This window comes from Oncorhynchus keta, chromosome 25 (assembly GCF_023373465.1).
Source record: "Oncorhynchus keta strain PuntledgeMale-10-30-2019 chromosome 25, Oket_V2, whole genome shotgun sequence".
Taxonomy (NCBI): Eukaryota; Metazoa; Chordata; class Actinopteri; order Salmoniformes; family Salmonidae; genus Oncorhynchus; species Oncorhynchus keta.
Genome location: NC_068445.1, coordinates 12,050,155 through 12,071,914, shown reverse-complemented (window position 1 = coordinate 12,071,914; position 21,760 = coordinate 12,050,155). Strand labels below are relative to the sequence as shown.

The 21,760-nt window shown below is 43.0% G+C and overlaps 1 protein-coding gene across 4 annotated transcripts in view; it reads left to right on the top strand.

Annotated features, from left to right (window-relative positions):
* The window catches only part of LOC118358185 (nuclear receptor subfamily 6 group A member 1-A-like), a 47,731-nt gene extending 26,859 nt beyond the window's left edge, over positions 1–20,872 (top strand). For 2 of the 4 annotated variants that reach the window (XM_035735724.1, XM_035735725.2), the window contains exons 2-8: positions 8,719–8,949; positions 9,604–9,659; positions 11,895–12,064; positions 12,598–12,831; positions 13,072–13,326; positions 14,584–14,705; positions 14,978–15,407. In XM_035735724.1, coding sequence (XP_035591617.1) covers positions 8,719–8,949; positions 9,604–9,659; positions 11,895–12,064; positions 12,598–12,831; positions 13,072–13,326; positions 14,584–14,705; positions 14,978–15,276 — 1,367 coding nt within the window. In that variant the 3' untranslated portion in view covers positions 15,277–15,407. Of the gene's footprint in view, positions 1–8,718; positions 8,950–9,603; positions 9,660–11,894; positions 12,065–12,597; positions 12,832–13,071; positions 13,327–14,583; positions 14,706–14,977 lie in introns of all 4 variants that reach the window. The other 2 variants (XR_008078853.1, XM_035735726.2) reach the window with 2 other exon arrangements.
* Positions 20,873–21,760: the final 888 nt, after the last annotated feature.

Sequence of the window (21,760 nt, the reverse complement as noted above, 5' to 3'; positions counted from 1 at the left end):
CGATGCTGGGCCAATTGTGCACCGCCCTATGGGACTCCCAATCATGTGCAGTTGTGATACAGCCTGGAATAGAACCAGGGTGTTTGTAGTGATGCCTCAAGCACTGAGATGCAGTGCCTTAGACCACTGCGCCACTATTAATTAGCTGGTTAATCAGGTCAGTTAAAATGGAGGTTGAATTGAAACCCCCCAAGCAGATGGCTCTGAACGAACTTTATTTGACTCTTTGCAAACTGGAATCCATACATCCTGAGGCTGCATTCATTGTAGCTGGGGATTTTAACAAGGCTAATCTGAAAACAAGACTCTCTAAATTGTATCAGCATATCGATTGCGCAACCAGGGCGGGAAAAACCTTGGATCATTGTTATTCTAACTTCCGCGACGCATATAAGGCCCTGCCCCGCCCTCCTTTCGGAAAAGCTGACCACGACTCCATTTTGCTGATCCCTGCCTACAGACAGAAACTAAAACAAGAAGCTCCCACGCTGAGGTCTGTCCAACGCTGGTCCGACCAAGCTGATTCCACACTCCAAGACTGCTTCCATCACGTGGACTGGGATATGTTTCGTATTGCGTCAGATAACAACATTGACGAATACGCTGATTCGGTGTGCGAGTTCATGCGTTGAAGATGTCGTTCCCATAGCAACGATTAAAACATTCCCTAACCAGAAACCGTGGATTGATGGCAGCATTCGTGTGAAACTGAAAGCGCGAACCACTGCTTTTAATCAGGGCAACGTGACTGGTAACATGACCGAATACAAACAGTGCAGCTATTCCCTCCGCAAGGCTATCAAACAAGCTAAGCGTCAGTATAGAGACAAAGTAGAATCTCAATTCAACGGCTCAGACACAAGAGGTATGTGGCAGGGTCTACAGTCAATCACGGACTACAAGAAGAAAACCAGCCCAGTCACGGACCAGGATGTCTTGCTCCCAGTGTAACGGATGTGAAACGGCTAGCTTAGTTAGCGGTGTGCGCTAAATAGCGTTTCAATCGGTTACGTCACTTGCTCTGAGACCTTGAAGTAGTAATTCCCCTTGCTCTGCAAGGGCCGCGGCTTTTGTGGAGCGATGGGTAACGATGCTTCGAGGGTGACTGTTGTCGTTGTGCGCAGAAGGTCCCTGGTTCGCGCCCGGGTATGGGCGAGGGGACGGTTTCAAAAAAAAGAATACTGTTACATTGATGCTGTTGACCCGGGTTACTGGTTGCTGCAGAAAAAAAGGAGGAAGGTCAAAAGGGGGGTGAGTGTAACGGATGTGAAACGGCTAGCTTAGTTAGCGGTGTGCGCTAAATAGCGTTTCAATCGGTTACGTCACTTGCTCTGAGACCTTGAAGTAGTAATTCCCCTTGCTCTGCAAGGGCCGTGGCTTTTGTGGAGCGATGGGTAACGATGCTTCGAGGGTGACTGTTGTTGATGTGTGCAGAGGGTCCCTGGTTCACGCCCGGGTATGGGCGAGGGGACGGACGTAAAGTTATACTGTTACACCAGGCAGACTAAATAACTTTTTTGCCCGCTTTGAGGACAATACAGTGCCACTGACACGGCCTGCAACGAAAACATGCGGACTCTCCTTCACTGCAGCCGGGGTGAGTAAAACATTTAAACGTGTTAATCCTCGCAAGGCTGCAGGCCCAGACGACATCCCCAGCCGCGCCCTCAGAGCATGCGCAGACCAGCTGGCCGGTGTGTTTACGGACATATTCAATCAATCCCTAGACCCACTCCAATTTGCTTACCGCCCAAATAGGTCCACAGACGATGCAATCTCAACCACACTGCACACTGCCCTAACCCATCTGGACAAGAGGAATACCTATGTGAGAATGCTGTTCATCGACTACAGCTCGGCATTCAACACCATAGTACCCTCCAAGCTCGTCATCAAGCTCGAGACCTTGGGTCTCGACCCCGCCCTGTGCAACTGGGTACTGGACTTCCTGACGGACCGCCCCCAGGGGGTGAGGGTCGGCAACAACATCTCCACCTCGCTGAACCTCAACACTGGGGCCCCACAAGGGTCCGTTCTGAGCCCTCTCCTGTACTCCCTGTTCACCCACGACTGCGTGGCCACGCACGCCTCCAACTCAATCATCAAGTTTGCGGACGACACAACAGTGGTAGGCTTGATTAGGCTTGATTACCAACAACAACGAGACGGCCTACAGGGAGGAGGTGAGGGCCCTCGGAGTGTGGTGTCAGGAAAATAACCTCACACTCAACGTCAACAAAACTAAGGAGGTGATTGTGGACTTCAGGAAACAGCAGAGGGAACACCCCCCTATCCACATCGATGGAACAGTAGTGGAGAGAGTAGTACGTTTTAAGTTCCTCGGCATACACATCACAGACAAACTGAATTGGTCCACTCACACAGACAGCATCGTGAAGAAGGCGCAGCAGCGCCTCTTCAACCTCAGGAGGCTGAAGAAATTCGGCTTATCACCAAAAGCACTCACAAACTTCTACAGATGCACAATCGAGAGCATCCTGGCGGGCTGTATCACCGCCTGGTACGGCAACTGCTCTGCCCACAACCGTAAGGCTCTCCAGAGGGTAGTGAGGTCTGCACAACACATCACCGGGGGCAAACTACCTGCCCTCCAGGACACCTACACCACCCGATGTTACAGGAAGGCCATAAAGATCATCAAGGACAACAACCACCCGAGCCACTGGAATGGGCTCTCTCTTACTCGTTTGACCAAGAAACAAAGCCCAGGCAATTGACAAGACTGGCGACATCCTGTGGAAGCTGTAGGACTTGCAATCTCAGCCCCATGTAATTTGGTTTCCCATAAACAATACATGCAAGTGGCGCATTGATACTTTTTCCAGTTTTCAGTGATCAGTTTTTCTTGCGCTTTTCGATGAAACACAGGCTCTGTTATAGTCACAGCTGTGATTTAACCAGTTTTAGAAACGCCAGAGTGTTTTCTATCCACACATACTAATCATATGCATATACTATATTCCTGGCATGAGTAGCAGGACGCTGAAATGTTGCACGATTTTTAACAGAATGTTCGAAAAAGTAGGGGGTAGGCTTAACAGGTTTTAATTAAACAGCCACCACTAACATTGAGTGGCTGCTGCCAACACACTGACTCAACTTCAGCCACTTTAATAATGGGAATTGATGGGAAATTATGTAAAATATATCACTAGCCACTTTAAACAATGCTACCTAATATAATGTTTACATACCCTACATTATTCATCTCATATGTATACGTATATACTGTACTCTATATCATCTACTGCATCCTTATGTAATATATGTATCACTAGCCACTTTAACTATGCCACTTTGTTTACATACTCATCTCATATGTATATACTGTACTCGATACCATCTACTGTATCTTGCCTATGCTGCTCTGTACCATCACTCATTCATATATTTTATGTACATATTCTTTATCCCCTTACACTGTGTATAAGACAGTAGTTTTGGAATTGTTAGTTAGATTACTTGTTGGTTATTACTGCATTGTCGGAACTAGAAGCACAAGCATTTCGCTACACTCGCATTAACATCTGCTAACCATGTGTATGTGACAAATAAATTAGATTTGGAGGGTAGTTCTCCAGGCTTGGAAAGCCGTGGTGTTAACCTATGTGACCTCTCGCGTGCTCTCACAGCTTGTGTTTGAAGTAAAATATCAAAACAGAGCAGGGTTTTGAGCGGTCTATAACATATGCAAGACAATGCAGAGGGTGGAGCACCTTTTTAGGTGGCCATTTTGAGAAAGAGAATAAGGAGAGCTCTGAGTTCAAATAAAGGGGGAAAGTATGTGGGTCCTGTCCTCTTTTCTGGCAGACTTAATGGAGGTGTTATTCTATTACACACAGAACAGGGGCTTTAATGACCGAAATGCTTTTGATTTAGACCTTAAGGTGAATCTTCACAGATACCTCCGCCCTTCCTTCAGCATCAAGCTTTGTCCTCATTGTGCTCCGAGAGCCCACTTTAATCGGGCTAAAGTCACTTTATACGGAACCATTATAATAGAGTACTACAGGACATCAAAGTTCTTATGTGCTGCGGTATGTAGTAGTGTGTGAAAGCATACTGATGACACTTCTATATTTGTTACTGCACTCTGGAGTTGCTTCTGGCAGGACGTTTCTCCATTACGTTGTTAACTGTATGGCAGTGTGAAAGACCCTCGTGACATGAGTGTTCCTTATGGAAGAACAAAAATAGGTCTTGGGGTCAAAACATAATCTATTACAAACCTCAACAAGTTGGTTTTGAGTAAGAGCTCATTGTTCTCAGGCTGGGTGGGATGTTCACGTTAATGACCAAGGATTACATTTGAATCTGTTGGCGGGACCCGAGTGAGCCTTTTGTGTGTGTACAGTATGACGACCCCAGAAGAGCGTCCCGAGGAGACAGGACTTAAGCCTCATAGGTAATCCCATTGGGCTTTAGAGGTCTTCCATTCCCCATTCAGTAGATCTGGGAGAGGCTTTATGCTCCTTAACATTTCTCCTGCTCTGGCTAATTGCCTCTAGTAAGAGGAACCATACCCTGGGCTCTGAAAGCCCACTCTGCTCCTTCTAGTAACAGGAACCTTACCCTGGGCTTTGAAAGCACACTGCTGCTTCTAGTATACTTAGAGCAGGGATGGACATATAGGACCTCTGTCATCTCTTTGACAGGATGTTTGATTTGGTTGCAGCCCTATTTAAGTTCTAAAGAAGATGAGGTTACCACTCAGTAGTAGTAGTTTAGTGTTTTATCAGTCCACAAGTGTGCCCTTGTGGATAATACCTGAGGTCTAAAAGTTGCTATCTGCCATTTTATTCGCTTTTGGCCAATCTTATACGTTCACGATAATCAGTACTTGGTTTGGACTGAAATAGGTTCCGGGACTCATTTTGGGGGCCTGTACTGTTTATATTTAGGTGCAGGAGCTCCACAAGCTAAGTACATTTGAACAGGAGCACAAGCGGTAGCCCAAGTCAAGCACTGATGACAGTGAATGTGTAAGGTAAAGGAAGCCTTTGCACAGCATGGGTTTGATGACCTTGTTGCTTTAGATCACTGCACCCATGTCTCCCTCTTATATCTGATGGGTTAGTCCATGCCTGGATGAGGGGAATGTTCATGGCTATGTGAGCTACTGGTTGACCAAAGGCTTTCAGTAAGAGACATACCTCAGATCAGTTAGGGTTCATTTATGGGTTCAGGATTAACCATGACCACTATGGCTGAGTTCTCACCAGTCTCCTTCAGGACTGGGTTATGGGACCAATAACCCAGTGGTCATTATTTACTTTTGGTAGAATCCAGTGAAAGCAGTTCAGTCTGCTCTCAGTTTGCTCACTAACTATGGGAGCACATCACAGGAGGCTGTTGAGGGGGAGGACGGTTCATAATAATGGCTGGAAGGTAGTGAATGGAATGGCATCAAACACATAGAAACCATGTGTTGATGTGTTTGATACCATTCCATTTATTCCATTCCAGCCATTATTATGAGCCCATCCTCACCAATTAAGGTGCCACCGGCCACCTGTGGAGAGCACAAATCGCACCGGATCTCCATCTAACGTTCATCTGACATTCGCACCACCGTTCGTTCGGTGGGGTGTGTTTTCGGGACCACCTGCCGCCGGTGGGCGTCTGACTGCCGACATTTGAGTGTAAATCTACATGTAGAATCGGTTTGAACTCAGTTTGGACCCCAGTTCTAGTCCTGGTGTACTAGGTGAGAATGGAGGTGAAAACCGGGGTTCTGGATGTCTCTCTCTGTATATTTACGAAATCTCCCAATGCAGTCTCCCATGTTGATCTGTAAACCTTCACTGTTTATATTTTCTCAGTTAGTGGTCACCTATTTTTCAGGATGAACCAGTTCACGGTACTTTATTTTGGGGGTGCTGTTTGAAGCACACTCCCTACTTTAATGTTTGCATATTTTGCATTACTCATTATATATGTATATACTGTATTCTACTGTATTTTAGTTTATGCCGCTCCGACATTGGTGTCAGGTATTTATATATTCTTAATTCTATTCCTTTACTTTAGATTTGTGTTTATTGTTTTTGAAATTGTTAGATATAAAATGTTAGATATTACTGCGCTGTTGGAGCTATAAACACAAGCATTTCACTACACCCGCAATAACATCTGCTAAACATGTGTATGTGACCAATAATCGCAGTGCAAGAGGCGTCACTACAGTCCCTGGTTCAAAACCAGGCTGTATCACATCCAGACGGGATTAGGAGTCCCATAGGGCGGCGCATAATTGGCCCAGCGTCGTCCGGGTTTGGCCGGGGTTGGCCGTCATTGTAAAGAAGAATTTGTTCTTAACTGACTGATATATAATTTTTTTAATTATTTTTTATTATACTTAGTCATGGATGATGATGGTAAAGTGGGGACAACAAACCCCATGTAATTGCTGATTGACCAACAGAAACTGGGATGGGATGCCTTGTTAACTGATATCATAATTAGAAAGCTAAGCCAGTAAGGTTGGGGTTGTTCTGTGTTATCTCTTCTTCTGGCAGCCGTTGCTTCACTGGGCTATTCACTGTAACCATGGCGTCAACCCATCTGTTCAGAGCTTTTATGAGGGGGGATGGTGCGGGGGTTGAGGGGTGTGTGTGTGTGTGTGTGTGTGTTTGTGGACGGGGGTTGATCGAGAGGGTAGCACTAACACGGTGGACAGCAGAGAGTAGGGAAATAGGTTTTTCCGGTCTAATTCATTCTCTGCCTGTATAGTGTTTTATTATCTAACCTAGAGGTAGATGGGGATTATGCCAGCTAAGATTTTAAACAGCTTTTTTGAAGTTTGGTGTCCTCAAAGTGTGCTGGTCTGCAGATTGTGCCGTTTCTGTGGGGATTAGTAAAGTAACTAAGAATGTCAGGAGTTCACAGAGGATTGTAAAAGTCTTCAATTTAAATCCTTAGTTGCTTCGTCTCTTTTTGGATTTATAAGTGAATAACCCCTTGATTCTTGAAGAATGTTAACTATAAATGCCGTAATCAAATCAAACTTGATTTGTCACATGCGCCAAATAACAGGTATTTCACCTTACCGTGAACGGCTTACTTTACAAGCCCTTAACCAACAGTGCAGTTCAAGAAGAGTTAAACAAATATTTCAAAAATAATTTAAGATAGTAACACCTTATGCACTTAGTTCAAGTGTTGTTCCCCATCAGAACCCCAAAAATATACGATTGGAGTAAATCAATGTTTGTAATCAACATACATCTAAACTGTATAGCCTCAAAACATGGTTAAAACGATACATTTGGGATCATGTATGGTCAGTCCTTGCATCCAGCTCTAGTAGATACATTTCTCCAGCCCAATCCCTTAGCTTTTTTAGTAAAACAGGAGATAACACATTATTGTTTCCATTGAGGATTCTAGCTTTAAGTACATCTCTCTATGATTCCAAACTCCAACACACGCAATGGAACGTGTGCACACACAGACACATGAAAGCAAGAAATGTCACTCTATAGAGATGAATGGAAAGCCAAAAGCTATTTAGCATCAGCGATATTGTCATTTGGGGATAAGGGCTACCGTAGTAAGCTAGGTGTTTTGAGCTTTATTCTGTTTTCACATCTGGGTCTCTCGTGGCCACCACATGTTGTTAATCTGCTGGCTAACCTTAAACTCAGAGCACTGTGTAATTTAACCAACTATTTTTGAATGTGCTTCATTTGGAACATCCTGTTCCACTACTTCCTCAACGGCAGCCCTTCCCTCGCCTTTACCAAAGGCCCCCGAATATCCCCCAACATGTGTTCCAAGTTACTGCCCCCACTTGCTCTTAGCAACATTTCGCATTTTGAAACTCTCAGAGGAAAATCTGCACCATATACCCTTTGAGGAAACGAGGTTTAGGCTACAATGTAAAGACTCTGGTCGGCACTGTGTTTGCCTTCCAAAGAAGATAGCTGTGATATGAACCTACCAGTTGGACACTGGAGGCTGCTGAGGGGAAGACGTCTCATAAGAATGGCCTGATTTGGGTGGATGGAATGTGGTGTCAAGCATATGGAAACCATGTGTTTGATGTGTTCAATAACATTCTATTTGTTCCATTCCAGCCATTACTATGAGCCCATCCTCCCCAATTAAGGTGTCACTTGCACCCTTCCCTTGTCACACCAGCGTGTCATGCTCACAGTGAGAGATTTAGATCTTATGCGGGCTTGCGTTTCAATGTACTCTGTATCTATGAAAAGGGGAGTGAATGTAGTCAGGTTTCACCGAGTGGTGTTAGACTATAGTCACACTGAAGAGTTGAAATGACGCTGCCACTGTGTCTAAGGGAAAGGAGAGCCTGTAAACAAATCACCAGGCAGCCCAGCGTGTGTCGTTTAGCCTGGCCCTTTCTCTGCTCAGACCTACTGAATAAAACATTCAAGATGTCTGCCCTCTCTGCCCATTCCTCCTCCTAACATTCAGCTGGTTACACGGGTTGGCTACCCTAAGTTCCACGTCGATGGTTAGAGCTGTAGGGTACAAATGCTTGGTGAGGACTTATGGCAACGGGTTTCTTTTCAGATCTGAGAGCAATTTTGATCATGCTGCATTTTCTCCTTTGATATTTGTCTTTATTATGTCCAATTTGTCATTGATGTTACTTGAATGTTGTGATATGTGGCAGGCGTCTGTCGGTGTTCTGTCTCCTGTTCTAACAAGTCATTCTGTCTCTTCTGTCAGATGTTGCAGCTGACCCACGTGTTTGCCTCATCTGTGGAGACCGCGCCACAGGCCTGCACTATGGCATCATCTCCTGCGAGGGCTGCAAGGGCTTCTTCAAGCGCAGCATCTGCAACAAGCGCGTGTACCGCTGCAGCCGCGACAAGAACTGTGAGATGTCGCGCAAGCAGCGCAACCGCTGCCAATACTGCCGCCTGCTCAAGTGTCTACAGATGGGAATGAACCGCAAAGGTAAGAGGAGACCAAAGAGGCAAGAGTGACGAGCAGACAAGAGCCACGTATGCAGAGGCCTAGAATTCTGAGCTGAATATACTGTACTAGAACCATAGTAGATTGTTCTAGAATCACAGATTTCATTGGATAAGCTCCATGGGGGCTTCCACTAGATAGCACAGCCACAAAGTAAAAATTGGCTATAAATCGTAGAAAATTCTGGAAAACCAAAACAATGTCATTTAAGGTTAGGCATAAGATTATCTGTGTGGTTAGGGTTAATGCTAAGGTTTAACATGTGATTATAAGAAGATAAATGGTATAAATTCTTGGGGGGGACGTTGTGGCAGTGTTAACTAGTGATGACCCCACCCTCTTGTCAGCTCGCAGCTAGGCCCAGCTCTGTTGTTATGTAGCTAGTGCTCTCTGCTGGATTGACTATGTAGGTGAAGTTTCACATTTTGCTGTACTCTTGCCTGATGATCTGCTGTGGCACAATCATAGCAGCCACCAGGTGGAGCCATAGTACCAATGTTGCTATCACTACTCCTCTAGGAATTGTTCTGTACTTTAGTGTTTTTTATGTCTTGAAACCCAAACATAGTATTTTTTAAAACCATACAGATTGTTTCTCTTATTGTGGTGCTTATGGCTGTTCTGTGTGTTTTCCAGCAATCAGGGAAGATGGCATGCCAGGAGGGAGAAACAAAAGCATTGGGCCTGTACAGGTAAATATTCACTATGCACTCTACCACCGCTAATTACAGCTAGTTTCCCACAGTGACTTTGATATTGCCGAACTGTCCTGAATTTTTTTAATGTATATTTAAATTGCTTACTAAGAATTGTTATGTAAAATACTGCTAATTTCTAACCCATTGCCCTGAACTGTGATTATTGTAAATTAAATTGATCCCATCCTTGACAGTGATTTCATTTAAACAAGGTAATTGGGCAAATTAGCATCCCCAATTGCTTGCAGCACCAGTCATTATTTACAGTGTTCAATTCAATCTATGTCATGAACTCCTCCCGAGTTGAAGTGATGAGAGAAGATCGAAAATTAGGGGGTAAAAAAAACACACACAAAAAAAACAATAAAAAAATCTGTCATTAACAATAGATGAAGGATTAGCCATGCTTTTCAAATATCATTTTGGCATAGCTAGATGTGGGTCATTCCATGTCATTTCAGCAAGCCGTGACACCCACCCTCTCAGATTGTTCTGAAATCGTGTCTGTAGTTAGAAACAGATAAGATAAGCCTTTGCGGAAGCATTATTTTGTTGAAATACAATTTGATCTCTTAGAAATTAAGCTAATTAATTGCACACAAATTGGATATTTTAATTTATAGGATTCATATAATATTAAATAATTATTGTACCTAACATCCGATTTGGACCAAACTTTTTTGTAACCATGAGTAAGACATGAGGAATCAAAAGAAGCGGTCAAAAGCCACCCACAGACCCCCTCCCCCACACCATACATCAATCCCACTCCAAAAATAAGTATATAGTATCGGTTCCCTATGTTTGAGAAATATTATGGAGCTGAGGCTCTGAGTATTGTTTCTTCATCCTTTGTAATATATTCTCAATGAATTTGGCAAACTAAAAAATGTTCTCCTGTTCATAGAAATTAGTCATTGAAGTTATTGGGTTTGTGTCCTATCCTATTGTACATCCCAATTAAAAAGTTCTGACCACTAGATTGTGCTGTCCCTGCTAATAGGTGATCTTTTTTTAAATATTCCCCCCAACCACCATTATTAAAGTGATAGTTCACCTAAATTACAAATGAAATATTGCTTCTTACCCTGTAAGCAGGATGGGACATAAACACTTCAAAGAATTACACATTTTTCTGAACAGGGGAAAGAAAACATCAACAAATTCACAAATTCATACATTACATAGGATGAAGAAACAATACTCCAAGCCACGGCTCCATACTACTTGTCAAACATAGGGAACTGATACTATATACTCATTGTTGGGGTGGGATTGGTGTGGGGTTTGGGGGGCTTCGACAGTTTCTTTGGATTCCTGTCTAACTCATTGTTAGAAAAATGTTTGGTCCAAATCAGATGTTAGGTACTATAGTTATTAAATATATGAATCCTATATATTAAAATTGCCAATTTGGGTGCAATCAATAAGCTTAATATTTTAGAGATCAAGTTATATGTCAACATTATAATGTTGCAGGAATACTTATCTGTTTCTATCAACAAAAACTATTTCAGAACAATTTGAGATGGTGGGTGTTGAAATCATTTTTGTGTGTGTTTTTTTTAAGTGGAACGACCCCTGTATGTGTGGGTGCGTGAGCATGTGCATGGTGTGGCCTTGTGCCTCTGTGGAACAAGCTGTCCTAGGATAATTATACCCTGGATAACAGTGCTATGTTAATCCATTCAGATGCTTGAAAACAATGCTGTATTATTAACAGCTAAAGACTTGAAGTACCCAGGGGAGTGAATTATAATAGTTAATGGGCTTGCCAATGCCATGACTCTTTACATATTCTCTCTCTCTCTCTCTCTCTCTCTCTCTCTCTCTCTCTCTCTCTCTCTCTCTCTCTCTCTCTCTCACTCACTTCTCTTTCTGCTCTCTCTTTCTTATCCTCTCTTCTCTTTCTGCTCTCTCTCGTTCATCTTTCTCTCTATCCTCTCTCTCTTCTCTTTCTGATCTCTCTCTCTCTCTCTCTCTCTGTCTCTCTCTCTCTCTCTTTTCTCTTTCTGATCTCTCTCTCTCTCTCTCTCTCTCTCTCTCTCTCTCTCTCTCTCTCTCTCTCTCTCTTCTTCTCTTTCTGATCTCTCTCTCTCTCTCTTCTCTTTCTGATCTCTCTCTCTCTCTCTCTCTCTCTCTCTCTCTCTCTCTCTCTCTCTCTCTCTCTCTCTCTCTCTCTCTCTCTCTCTCTCTCTCTCTCTCTCTCTCTATGTCTCTGTGTCACAGATCACAGATGAGGAGATTGAGCGGATCATGTCAGGACAGGAGTTTAAGGAGGAAGCCAGTCTCCCGGAGCACACCTGGAGCAACAATGGTGACAGTAGTGACCACAGTTCCCCTAGCAACGGCGCCTCTGAGGGCAACCAGCCATCACCCGCATCCACTCTGTCATCCAAGTGAGTTAGCAACTCCTATACATTAGGGAGCATCGTAGCCATTGTCAGCAGTTTGTCCATTTACGAAATAATGAACTGCCTCTGACATCTCATTGCCAAGTTAGTAAGGTGTTTGCCACTAGAAGAATGCCTGAATGCAATCTATTCAGACTTAGCAGTGATATCTGTAGAATGAATTCGTACCAGTGTCTGCTGTTCTGGCTATGGAGACATGCATAGTGTCTATCAACAAGCAGCAAGGCCAAATATAGTCTACGTAGTGTGGTGGTATCTATTTGAATCTCTCTCTGTGTCAACATCCACATATCTATATCAGCCATGTACTCTGATTATGTTAGAAATGCACAGAAATAGTTATTTATCAAATCTCAACAACATGAGCACACTTAACAATTTCTGGCATTTAGTGTAAGTACAGTATGTAGTTGAACGACTACTGTGAGTAAATTATCTCGCGGCAGTGACAGTTCTACTGTGTTTCCCATCATGTCTGAGGTGTGAGTGTGTTTGACCATTGTGTTTTCTCTGTCCAGTCGCTCTGTAGAGATGAATGGCAGCTACACGGCGGCTCTCAGGGACCAGTACATGAACACCCCGATGAACACCCCCTACCAGCTTCTACCTCACCTCTTCAGCTACCATGCCCAGTCAGGCCTGCTGGCCCCACAGCCCCGCAGCCTCTACCCCCAGTCACACCCCCTGGTGCTGCAGCTAGTGGCTGCAGAGGACCTGGCCCCACTGACCACCCCCATGCTGATAGAGGATGGGTGAGTATGCCTGCTTAACCGGAAATATCTGCTGAGCACTCAAACTGTGGCATGTTTTTTTGACATAACAATTCCAGCAGACATCTATCTGGAAATGTGTTTTACAATATGAATTGTTCAACCATGTGACCAGGTCAGCTACAACTCCTGGCCCAATACAATAACATGAACACTTTGCTGTTATGAAGCCTGTCGATGTTCACATCCGCGTCTCTCTGTCTCCCCTGTTATGTGTGTCAGGTACAAGGTGACTCAGGTGGAGTTGTTTGCGCTGCTGTGTCGTCTGGCCGACGAGCTGCTGTTTCGTCAGATCTCGTGGATCAAGAAACTGCCGTTCTTCTGCGAGCTGTCCATCGAGGACTACACCTGTCTGCTCAGCTCCACCTGGCAGGAGCTCATCCTGCTCTCCTGCCTCACCATCTACAGTGCGCAGATCTTTGGAGACCTGGCCGACGTCACCGCCAAGTACACGCCCTCTGAGGACGAGATGCAGGGGTGAGTATTGCCCGACAGTGGGAACACTGTGAGGTTTAAACAATGATACTAGGTTGTGTTCATAGGTTTATTTTGGAATCATTGTTTGGAAAATGACCATTTAGCTGGGACACCCTCCTCTTCTGCCGAGTGGCGCAGCGGTCTAAGACACTGCATTTCAGTGCTTGAGGCGTCACTACAGACACCCTGGTTCGATTCCAGGCTGTATCACAACCTGCCATGATTGGGAGTCCCATAGGGTGGCGCACAATTGGCCCAGCGTCTTCCGGGTTTGGCCGGTATAGGCCGTCATTTAAAAAATGTAAATAAAATTCTCGTTTTGTGTTGGCATTCAGGCATCAGATGTTAGAAGGCAATAGTGTTTGCTTACCTGGACTAATGTTATTGTAGTATTTTTGCGAGGTGTGGTGGCTGAATACGGCTCTTAAGAGAAGGGATGATGTCAACATTTGAGTTGTGTTTCCTTCTGCAACAACAGTCTCCTACAGAGACCACCGTTCCACTCTGTGAGTTCACCATCTCTAAAGGCTGTGATATTTCGACCATTACATCGGGGTATATTGGTTTTGGAAGTGGGCCAGTGAACTGTCCTGTGAGGTGGATGACTCCTCAGGACTGTGGCTAGCACTGTCTGGGCCATTATGAAATACAGGTCTGTCCCTCTGTCCCAGATTGGCCATAATACTGTGGGGGCTTTTGGCTGTGTGTAAATCAGACCAGAATTATCAGCCCTTTTGGCACACTTCTTCCTCATTTTCTATTGGATTTACGACTGGGTTGTGTTGCAAAGTCCCATTTGCCTGCAGTTTGCACATTCAAGGAGAAGGTGTCTGATTTACTAAGCCAGTGCTAAGCGGTGTGTAAGCACATGTACTAAAGAGATCAAGATTTAAGGGGAGCTGCAGAGACGGGTATAGAGATTGATGAGTACAGTTGTTCAGTTTGCCGTGTTTAAGTACATGCTGCTTCCTTAAAGCTAAAGGAAATGTTTAGTCAGCGAGATGAATGTCCTTAATCACTTGTAGTGGATCAGCCTCCCCCCACCCCTCCTGCTCATCATCTTATTACGGTCACGATTGAATCAACTATCATAAATCTACTCTCCCTTAACGTTGTTATTTCTTTGTGATTTTCCACTTCTGTAGCTGTGTGTACAAGAGCTGGTAGTCTTGTTGATTTTGTGGGTTGTTGGCGAGTGAGCGGGCGTGCGTATCACATTTCACAATCTCACCATGTTTTTGTATGCTTCCTCTCCAGGTTCAGTGAGAATGGCATGGAGGTGATGGAGAGGCTGATCTATCTGTTCCGCAAGTTCCACCAGTTGAAGGTCAGCAACGAGGAGTATGCCTGCATGAAAGCCATCAACTTCTTGAACCAAGGTAACACACACACACACACACACACACACACACACACACACACACACACACACACACACACACACACACACACACACACACACACACACACACACACACACACACACACACACACACACACACAGTCAGTCAGACACAGCACTGATCCTTCAGGGATTTTTTGAACTGCTCTGCTGCTCAGATGCTTTATTGAATAAAAAGAATGCAAACGTCACACATACATGAACAGTAGCTAAGGTCCTCTCCTCGATGTTTCCCTGTCTGTCGTGCAGATATCCGTGGTCTGACCAACGTCTCCCAGTTGGAGCAGCTAAACAAGCGCTACTGGTACGTGTGTCAGGACTACACTGAGTACAAGTACCCTCACCAGCCCAAACGCTTCCCCGAGATCATGATGTGTCTGCCAGAGATCCGTTTCATGGCAGGTAAGTTGGGGCATCTATCAGGGATTGGCATGGTGGGCGGTGTGTTACGAAATGCTAATATAAAGGTCCATAACAAGGTAGGCGATAGGATAATTGCTCTGTACTCACACCCTGTGAAACATGTTTCTTTCCAGGCAAGCTGGTGAATGTTCCCCTGGAACAGCTCCCCCTTTTGTTCAAAGCAGTCTTGCACTCCTGCAAATCCAGCCTAATCAGCTACAGGACAGGAAGTTCCCCCTGTCTGACTTCTACGGGTACCTCCCCTGGGAACTGAGCCCTGCCCTGCTGGCTCTAGGACCGCCCCTTTACTCAGAGCTGGCCTAGGGGGCAGGGCAAGGGACTGGTCCTCCTTCCTGTGAATGTGACAAGCAGCTAGTTTTATAAAGCTTTTTTTTTTCTCTCTATATATTTATTACATGACAGAGCTGAATGTATGCTGATTTATGCTGTGCACATGCTTCTGTACAAACTAAATGCACATTGATGCATTGGTCTTTGGAGTTTACAAGTGTGTATCCGATTGCTCAATGTGTGGGTGTTGCCATTGTTAGAACTTGATTTTAAACATTTATTTTATTCGGATGGGGCCGGATATAAATGAGTTGCCAAGTGTTTTGAGACTACCTCAGGAAGATGTCGTTTCTATTTTCAGGTACCTTTTTCTCGCCGTTTTGAAATGAAGAGTTGCCCAGTCTAAATCCAATCCCTGTAAATGCTTTAAACTCCTGAATCATAGATTGATAAGTAGGCCTTTACCACGAAATTGACCAAAGGCATTGCTGTACGTTGAACCAAAGATTTTTTTTAAAAGCGTTCACCCCTGCAATCAACAAATGAATGTTCACTACAGGTGTATTGTCTCCCTTCTTGTCGTATTTTTCTATACTGTGTTACACACACTATCTCTTACAGAACCCACAGACAGACTTCCTGTAAGGGATGGGCTGGTCTGTTTTGAACATTCCTAGACTTTCGGCGAGGCGACACTTAGCTGGATTGTGGGATCTTCGTAGAAAACGAGCATACGGGTATTTTCTACAATCATTGACTGCGGAACAAATTAAATTGCAGGGGTAGGGGACGTTTGCTGTTAGCTGTATTGATTTTTGTTGTTGTTGACCAAAGTGTTATGCAAAGCTTTTTCAAGCAGAACCCATAGATGGGCAATGAGCCGATAGCTCAATGTAATGATTTCTTATCAATGAAGGACCCGAATAGGAAATGAATCAATGTGCGTCGGAGCTGGAGGGGAGACCTTCCGCTGACAGACAGACACACAGTGCAGCTGGTTCCCATCCTAACCCCTAACGATGAGACACCACAGACAAAGGCCCCACTGTCTTCCTTCCTAGTCCCTGTAGCACCCATCTGTTGCTCCAGACATACAACTTTTAGCCCTCCACTGGTACTCCCTTGCCCAATCCTTAGCCTCTGCACATGCTCATTGGGTTGGTGGTCCGGTCCGCACAGTTAGGTTAGAAGGAAATGCTGGCCTGCTCATTTTTACTACTACATCTTTAGACAGTGTTGGGTTCGGAATGCTCAGGTGACTACTTTTTAGGCTGTAAAAGAGGAGAGACGGAGGAGACATTAGGGGCTTGTCTATTAATCTGGAAGGACTAGAGGTTACTTCCAGCTTGCACATCATCTAAGACAGATATGCACATTGTTTAAAAAAAAAAAAAGAAACATACGGAGAAATAGGTTCTTTATTTTCTAAGTATGAGATGATAATTCTTCCCACTTGAAGAGTCTTTTTTGATCATTCAAGTTTGATCTGTTTCCTAGTAACCGTTGTTTGAACATTTGGGGCAATGCAGTCCTTAAAATGACTCTCTTTTATGCGTGCTGTGGTGAGGCAGGACACATTCTTTGACCATGAACTTGGCAAAGTCCCCACCCTGCATGCTCCTCTCTCTCAGGTCCTTGTGGACCTGTATTTAAACAGGGTAAAGTGAGTGTTGTGTATTGCATTCAGGAGTTATTCAGTGATCACAATGCTGATGTACTTGTAGGATTCGTAGTCGTAGGATTCAGGACATTGTAGGTTCTTCTTAGAAGGTGTTTTCTTTTTCAAACATTTTCCTGTTTTTATGAAAGTGAATGTGTTGGTTTTAAAGGGCATGTTTTGGAACAGATTGTTTTTGAACAGATTTTAAACAACTGGTGAACCAGTGCTCCCAGTTCAGTGTTGAGATGATTTGGCTGAAGGTGGCCTGAGACAGGGCCGAAATGCCAGAGATCTCCCCTTTCCAAACTGAGCATGCTCAAAATAACCTCAACTATCAGGTAGGCTTACTCTCTCCCTTCATCACTACTGTAAGTCCAGCCTCGTTTGTCTTGCTCAGCCTTAACACTACTACCTACCTGCCTTAAAGGAGTACTCCACCCCCCCAAAAAAAAATTCAATGTTTTGTTATTTGTTTCATTTGTCCATTGTTGACATAGTGCCAAAAATGTTTTGCTGGTCAGCGATCAATTTTCAAGATATGTAACTTTTAAAATATAGAAATCCTCCCCATATGATGCATCTCTGGGTGGAATGTTCCTTTAACACTGTACTATCTTATGCCCTGAACCACCCGTTGAATACTTTCTCCAATGGTGTGTGTTCTTTGTTTCAGTAGTTTTCAACTAGCCACCTTTCCATCTTTTGTTTTTATACATTTTCAATGTTATTGTTAAAACTAGAATCCTTAATTAGAACAATAACAAAGCGGACACCCCGCCTTAGTTTTGGTAAAAAGCTTGAGGGATGTGGGCCTGGAGAAATGTAACCACTCTCAAATTCATAGACAGAGCTATGGATGCAAGGACGGACCATCCATGACACGAATTCTAGTTTTAACCATGTTTTGAGGCTATACAGCATTTGTTTACATTGACATTACAATTCTTTCTGATGGATGTTGGATGTGATTCTATCAACTCTCTGCTGTAATTTAAGTTCCAAAAGAATATAGTGTTTATGGTATTGATATTACAATTCAAAAATTGTTTATGGATTGGTCACTCTTTACTATTACCAAAGACATGTTACAGAGTTGATGAGTAAAATGATATCTGCAGACAGTGAATTAACTCGGCAGAAGACAGGCACCTGTGAAACTGGTAAATATTATGCATGATCCTTCACATGCAAAGCCTTCACTGTATTCCCCAGTGTCATTTGGGCCTGAGGTGTGGAGTTTTCAACTCCGATATTAGAACGGAGTCGCACACCGTGGCTTCCCACTTTTCTTTCAGTTGACCATCTGTGAACAAAGCAGAGAACATTGAGGTGTGCCAGAAGTCACGGTGGAGAGTAGCCAGCCACTGGTCTGGGGGGCTCAGTGCATATGGCACTCCTAAACTCAGGGATCAGACATTTTTAGGGTACTTGTGTTTGAGATCCTAGCCCAGTGCTGCTGCTGCCATACAGTGTCACTCTGGCCATCATACATGAATATAGGGACTCTTAAGTGGCAGGTTCTTCGTTTTAAAATCAAACGTCACATTGCTACCTTCCTGCCAACACCTCTCATGTTTTGAAACACATGTAATACAAACTCATTACCATTCTCACTATTTTCTGGAATGTGTTTTTACAGATAATGGATATGTAATTTGCAATTTCTATACTGAAACTACCTCTTTTTGTGTGTCATCACGTTGCTTACTCTCACACAGGTAATGTTAAAAAAAAAATCATATTTATTGGTTTCATTGCACCAATGTTCTGTTATTTTGTGTCTCTTATTTCATCCAGTTACCTCACTGTTACCTATTTTGCATGTAAACGTTTCCTCATATGTTTTCCCGTGGTACCTCAGGACAAACTGCAGCCTCGCCCTTGGTGGATGGGAGTCAGTTTGACCACCGTGCGCCAGTTTACATTTACAACTTTTTTTTCTGCAATCGATCATGCAGTTTACAACGTCACACCAAGTGATCAATGAAAACGGATCAGACTGATGACTTATCTACCACGTCATGACCGTACACTACCAATCATTAACACACCTGATTACCATACCTTTCTGTGGGAATCTCGGCATACTGTATGTAATCACATGTCATTTGTTCACTTTTCTGCGGTCGTTTTATCAATACTTCCCATTTTACTTGTGAATCAGTGTTTCTTTGTACAGTTCATACAGCAACATATAACCCAGTATGGTATTCCAAACAATGTATTGTGTTCCTTCACTATATCTATATAGTTGTCAAGATGGGGTGTTCCAAACAATGTATTGTGTTCCTTCACTATATCTATATAGTTGTCAAGATGGGGTGTTCCAAACAATGTATTGTGTTCCTTCACTATATCTATATAGTTGTCAAGATGGGGTGTTCCAAACAATGTATTGTGTTCCTTCACTATATCTATATAGTTGTCAAGATGGGGTGTTCCAAACAATGTATTGTGTTCCTTCACTATATCTATATAGTTGTCAAGATGGGGTATTCCAAACAATGTATTGTGTTCCTTCACTATATCTATATAGTTGTCAAGATGGGGTGTTCCAAACAATGTATTGTGTTCCTTCACTATATCTATATAGTTGTCAAGATGGGGTGTTCCAAACAATGTATTGTGTTCCTTCACTATATCTATATAGTTGTCAAGATGGGGTGTTCCAAACAATGTATTGTGTTCCTTCACTATATCTATATAGTTGTCAAGATGGGGTGTTCCAAACAATGTATTGTGTTCCTTCACTATATCTATATAGGTGTCAAGATAGGGTGTTCCAAACAATGTATTGTGTTCCTTCACTATATCTATATAGTTGTCAAGATGGGGTGTACCAAACAATGTAAAGGCAAAGTGTAAAGACTTTAATAGGGTTAAATGATCAGTATCATGTTTGATATTTACAATGCTGCTTGTGAGTCATTATTCATTAGAATGTAACTTTGGCCCTTTTGCCATTTCCTGTTAACATGCTTTTCTTCACTCATCGCAACAATTAATGGTTTTCTGTCATAACAGTGTTATTACAAGCTTATACATTGTTATTACAAGCTTATTCAGTGTTATTACAATTCATTCGTTGAAGCTCCTTATTAAGGAGCCCACAATGGGGCAACTAGAGCAGATAAAATCACAACATATCTCAGGGAACAACGTCTTAAAATATTTCCATTGAATCTGCACCACTGGATACGCAGATGAAATGCATGACATTTGTATCTGCCATGTTTGTTTGTTTTCTCCTTAAAGGGATATTTTAAGGGATCCCCAGAGTCAGATGAACTCATGGATACCATTTTTATATCTCTGCATCCAGTACGAGGGAAGTTAGAGGTAGTTTCGCGAGCCAATGCTAAGTACCGTTAGCTCAATGAATGGAACTCAATGGCAACAACTAGCATGCTAGCTGTTACCATAGATTTCCAGTCATTGCGCTGATTCAGAGGGGTTGGGTTAAATGCGGAAGACACATTTCAGGTGAAGGCATTCAGTTGTACAACTGACTAATGCTAGTTAGAAGTTGCGCTGACGCTAGTTAGCAACTTCCTTCAAACTGCACACAGAGATATAAAATGGTATCCACAAGTTCATCTGACTCTGGGGAAGTAGATTAAGGGTTTCATTGCCAAAATCCCGAAGTATCCCTTTAAATCTTTTATTAAACTTCTCTCCTCTGCTTTTCTTACTTGAACTACCTGTGACAAATGTGATCCATATGTGTTAAACGCATGTTTAGAATATGTTAGGACTTGAAACCAAATAAATGTGAACGTTATGCAACTGTGCAATTGTTGTCGTGTCTATTATTATTTAACAGGTAGTGACCGGTGTGAAGAGTCTCTATGCTTCCCTTTTGTGTGGTGCTTATTTGCTGTACAAAAAAAGAACCGTTGCGATCTGATCATTCTATCGGATAGTATTACAGTTTTTCTCAATCGCTAAAACACCATTTCTGAAACCTTGCTCCATTTCCTGAAAACATTAAACACAAAACCTCATCTTCAAGCATTATTTACATAACCTCTGACTCCTCTTGCAAAATGAAACATTCGCCTCAAAACAGTTTTACCTGTGTTCAAAGTAATACACCAAAAAATAGAAAACACATTGTTCAAAACATACAATTCTCAGGGAGAAGTATATTTTTTTTATCTAAAAAAATGTTTTTCCGTCATTTTCTTTTGATGAACGAGAACATGTTCTATCATAGTAGCTCAAAATGTATCAGAAATTACTACTCTGCTTTGCTCTTTGCAATTTAGTTTTTTGTTCTTTTTTTGTTTTGTTTGCTCTCTGAACTGGCTTGTGTCGCATCATTTGAAACAGGTTAAATCAATTTTGAGTGGTTGTGTTCAATCAATGACATGTCTTCTCTATTTGTATTTGATTGTTTCCACTTGTGTTTACCAGTATGGATGACATGTGCATTAGAGTGCAGAATGTATTTTGAGAATGAGAATGTGTTTAGAATTTTGCTGAAAAGTCTAAGTGAGATCTGCAAATGGTGTTTTACCATGTGAAATGGTTTAAGGTATTGCCAACAGACTGCATAATTAGCTAAATGAGTCCAGGCAACTGAGAACTTTGTTCAGCCAATTGGGTTTTAGTGTTTTAGTAATTGAGAAAAACTGTAAGCTTACCAAGACATGTACATCTAGGGTTTAAGGGACACA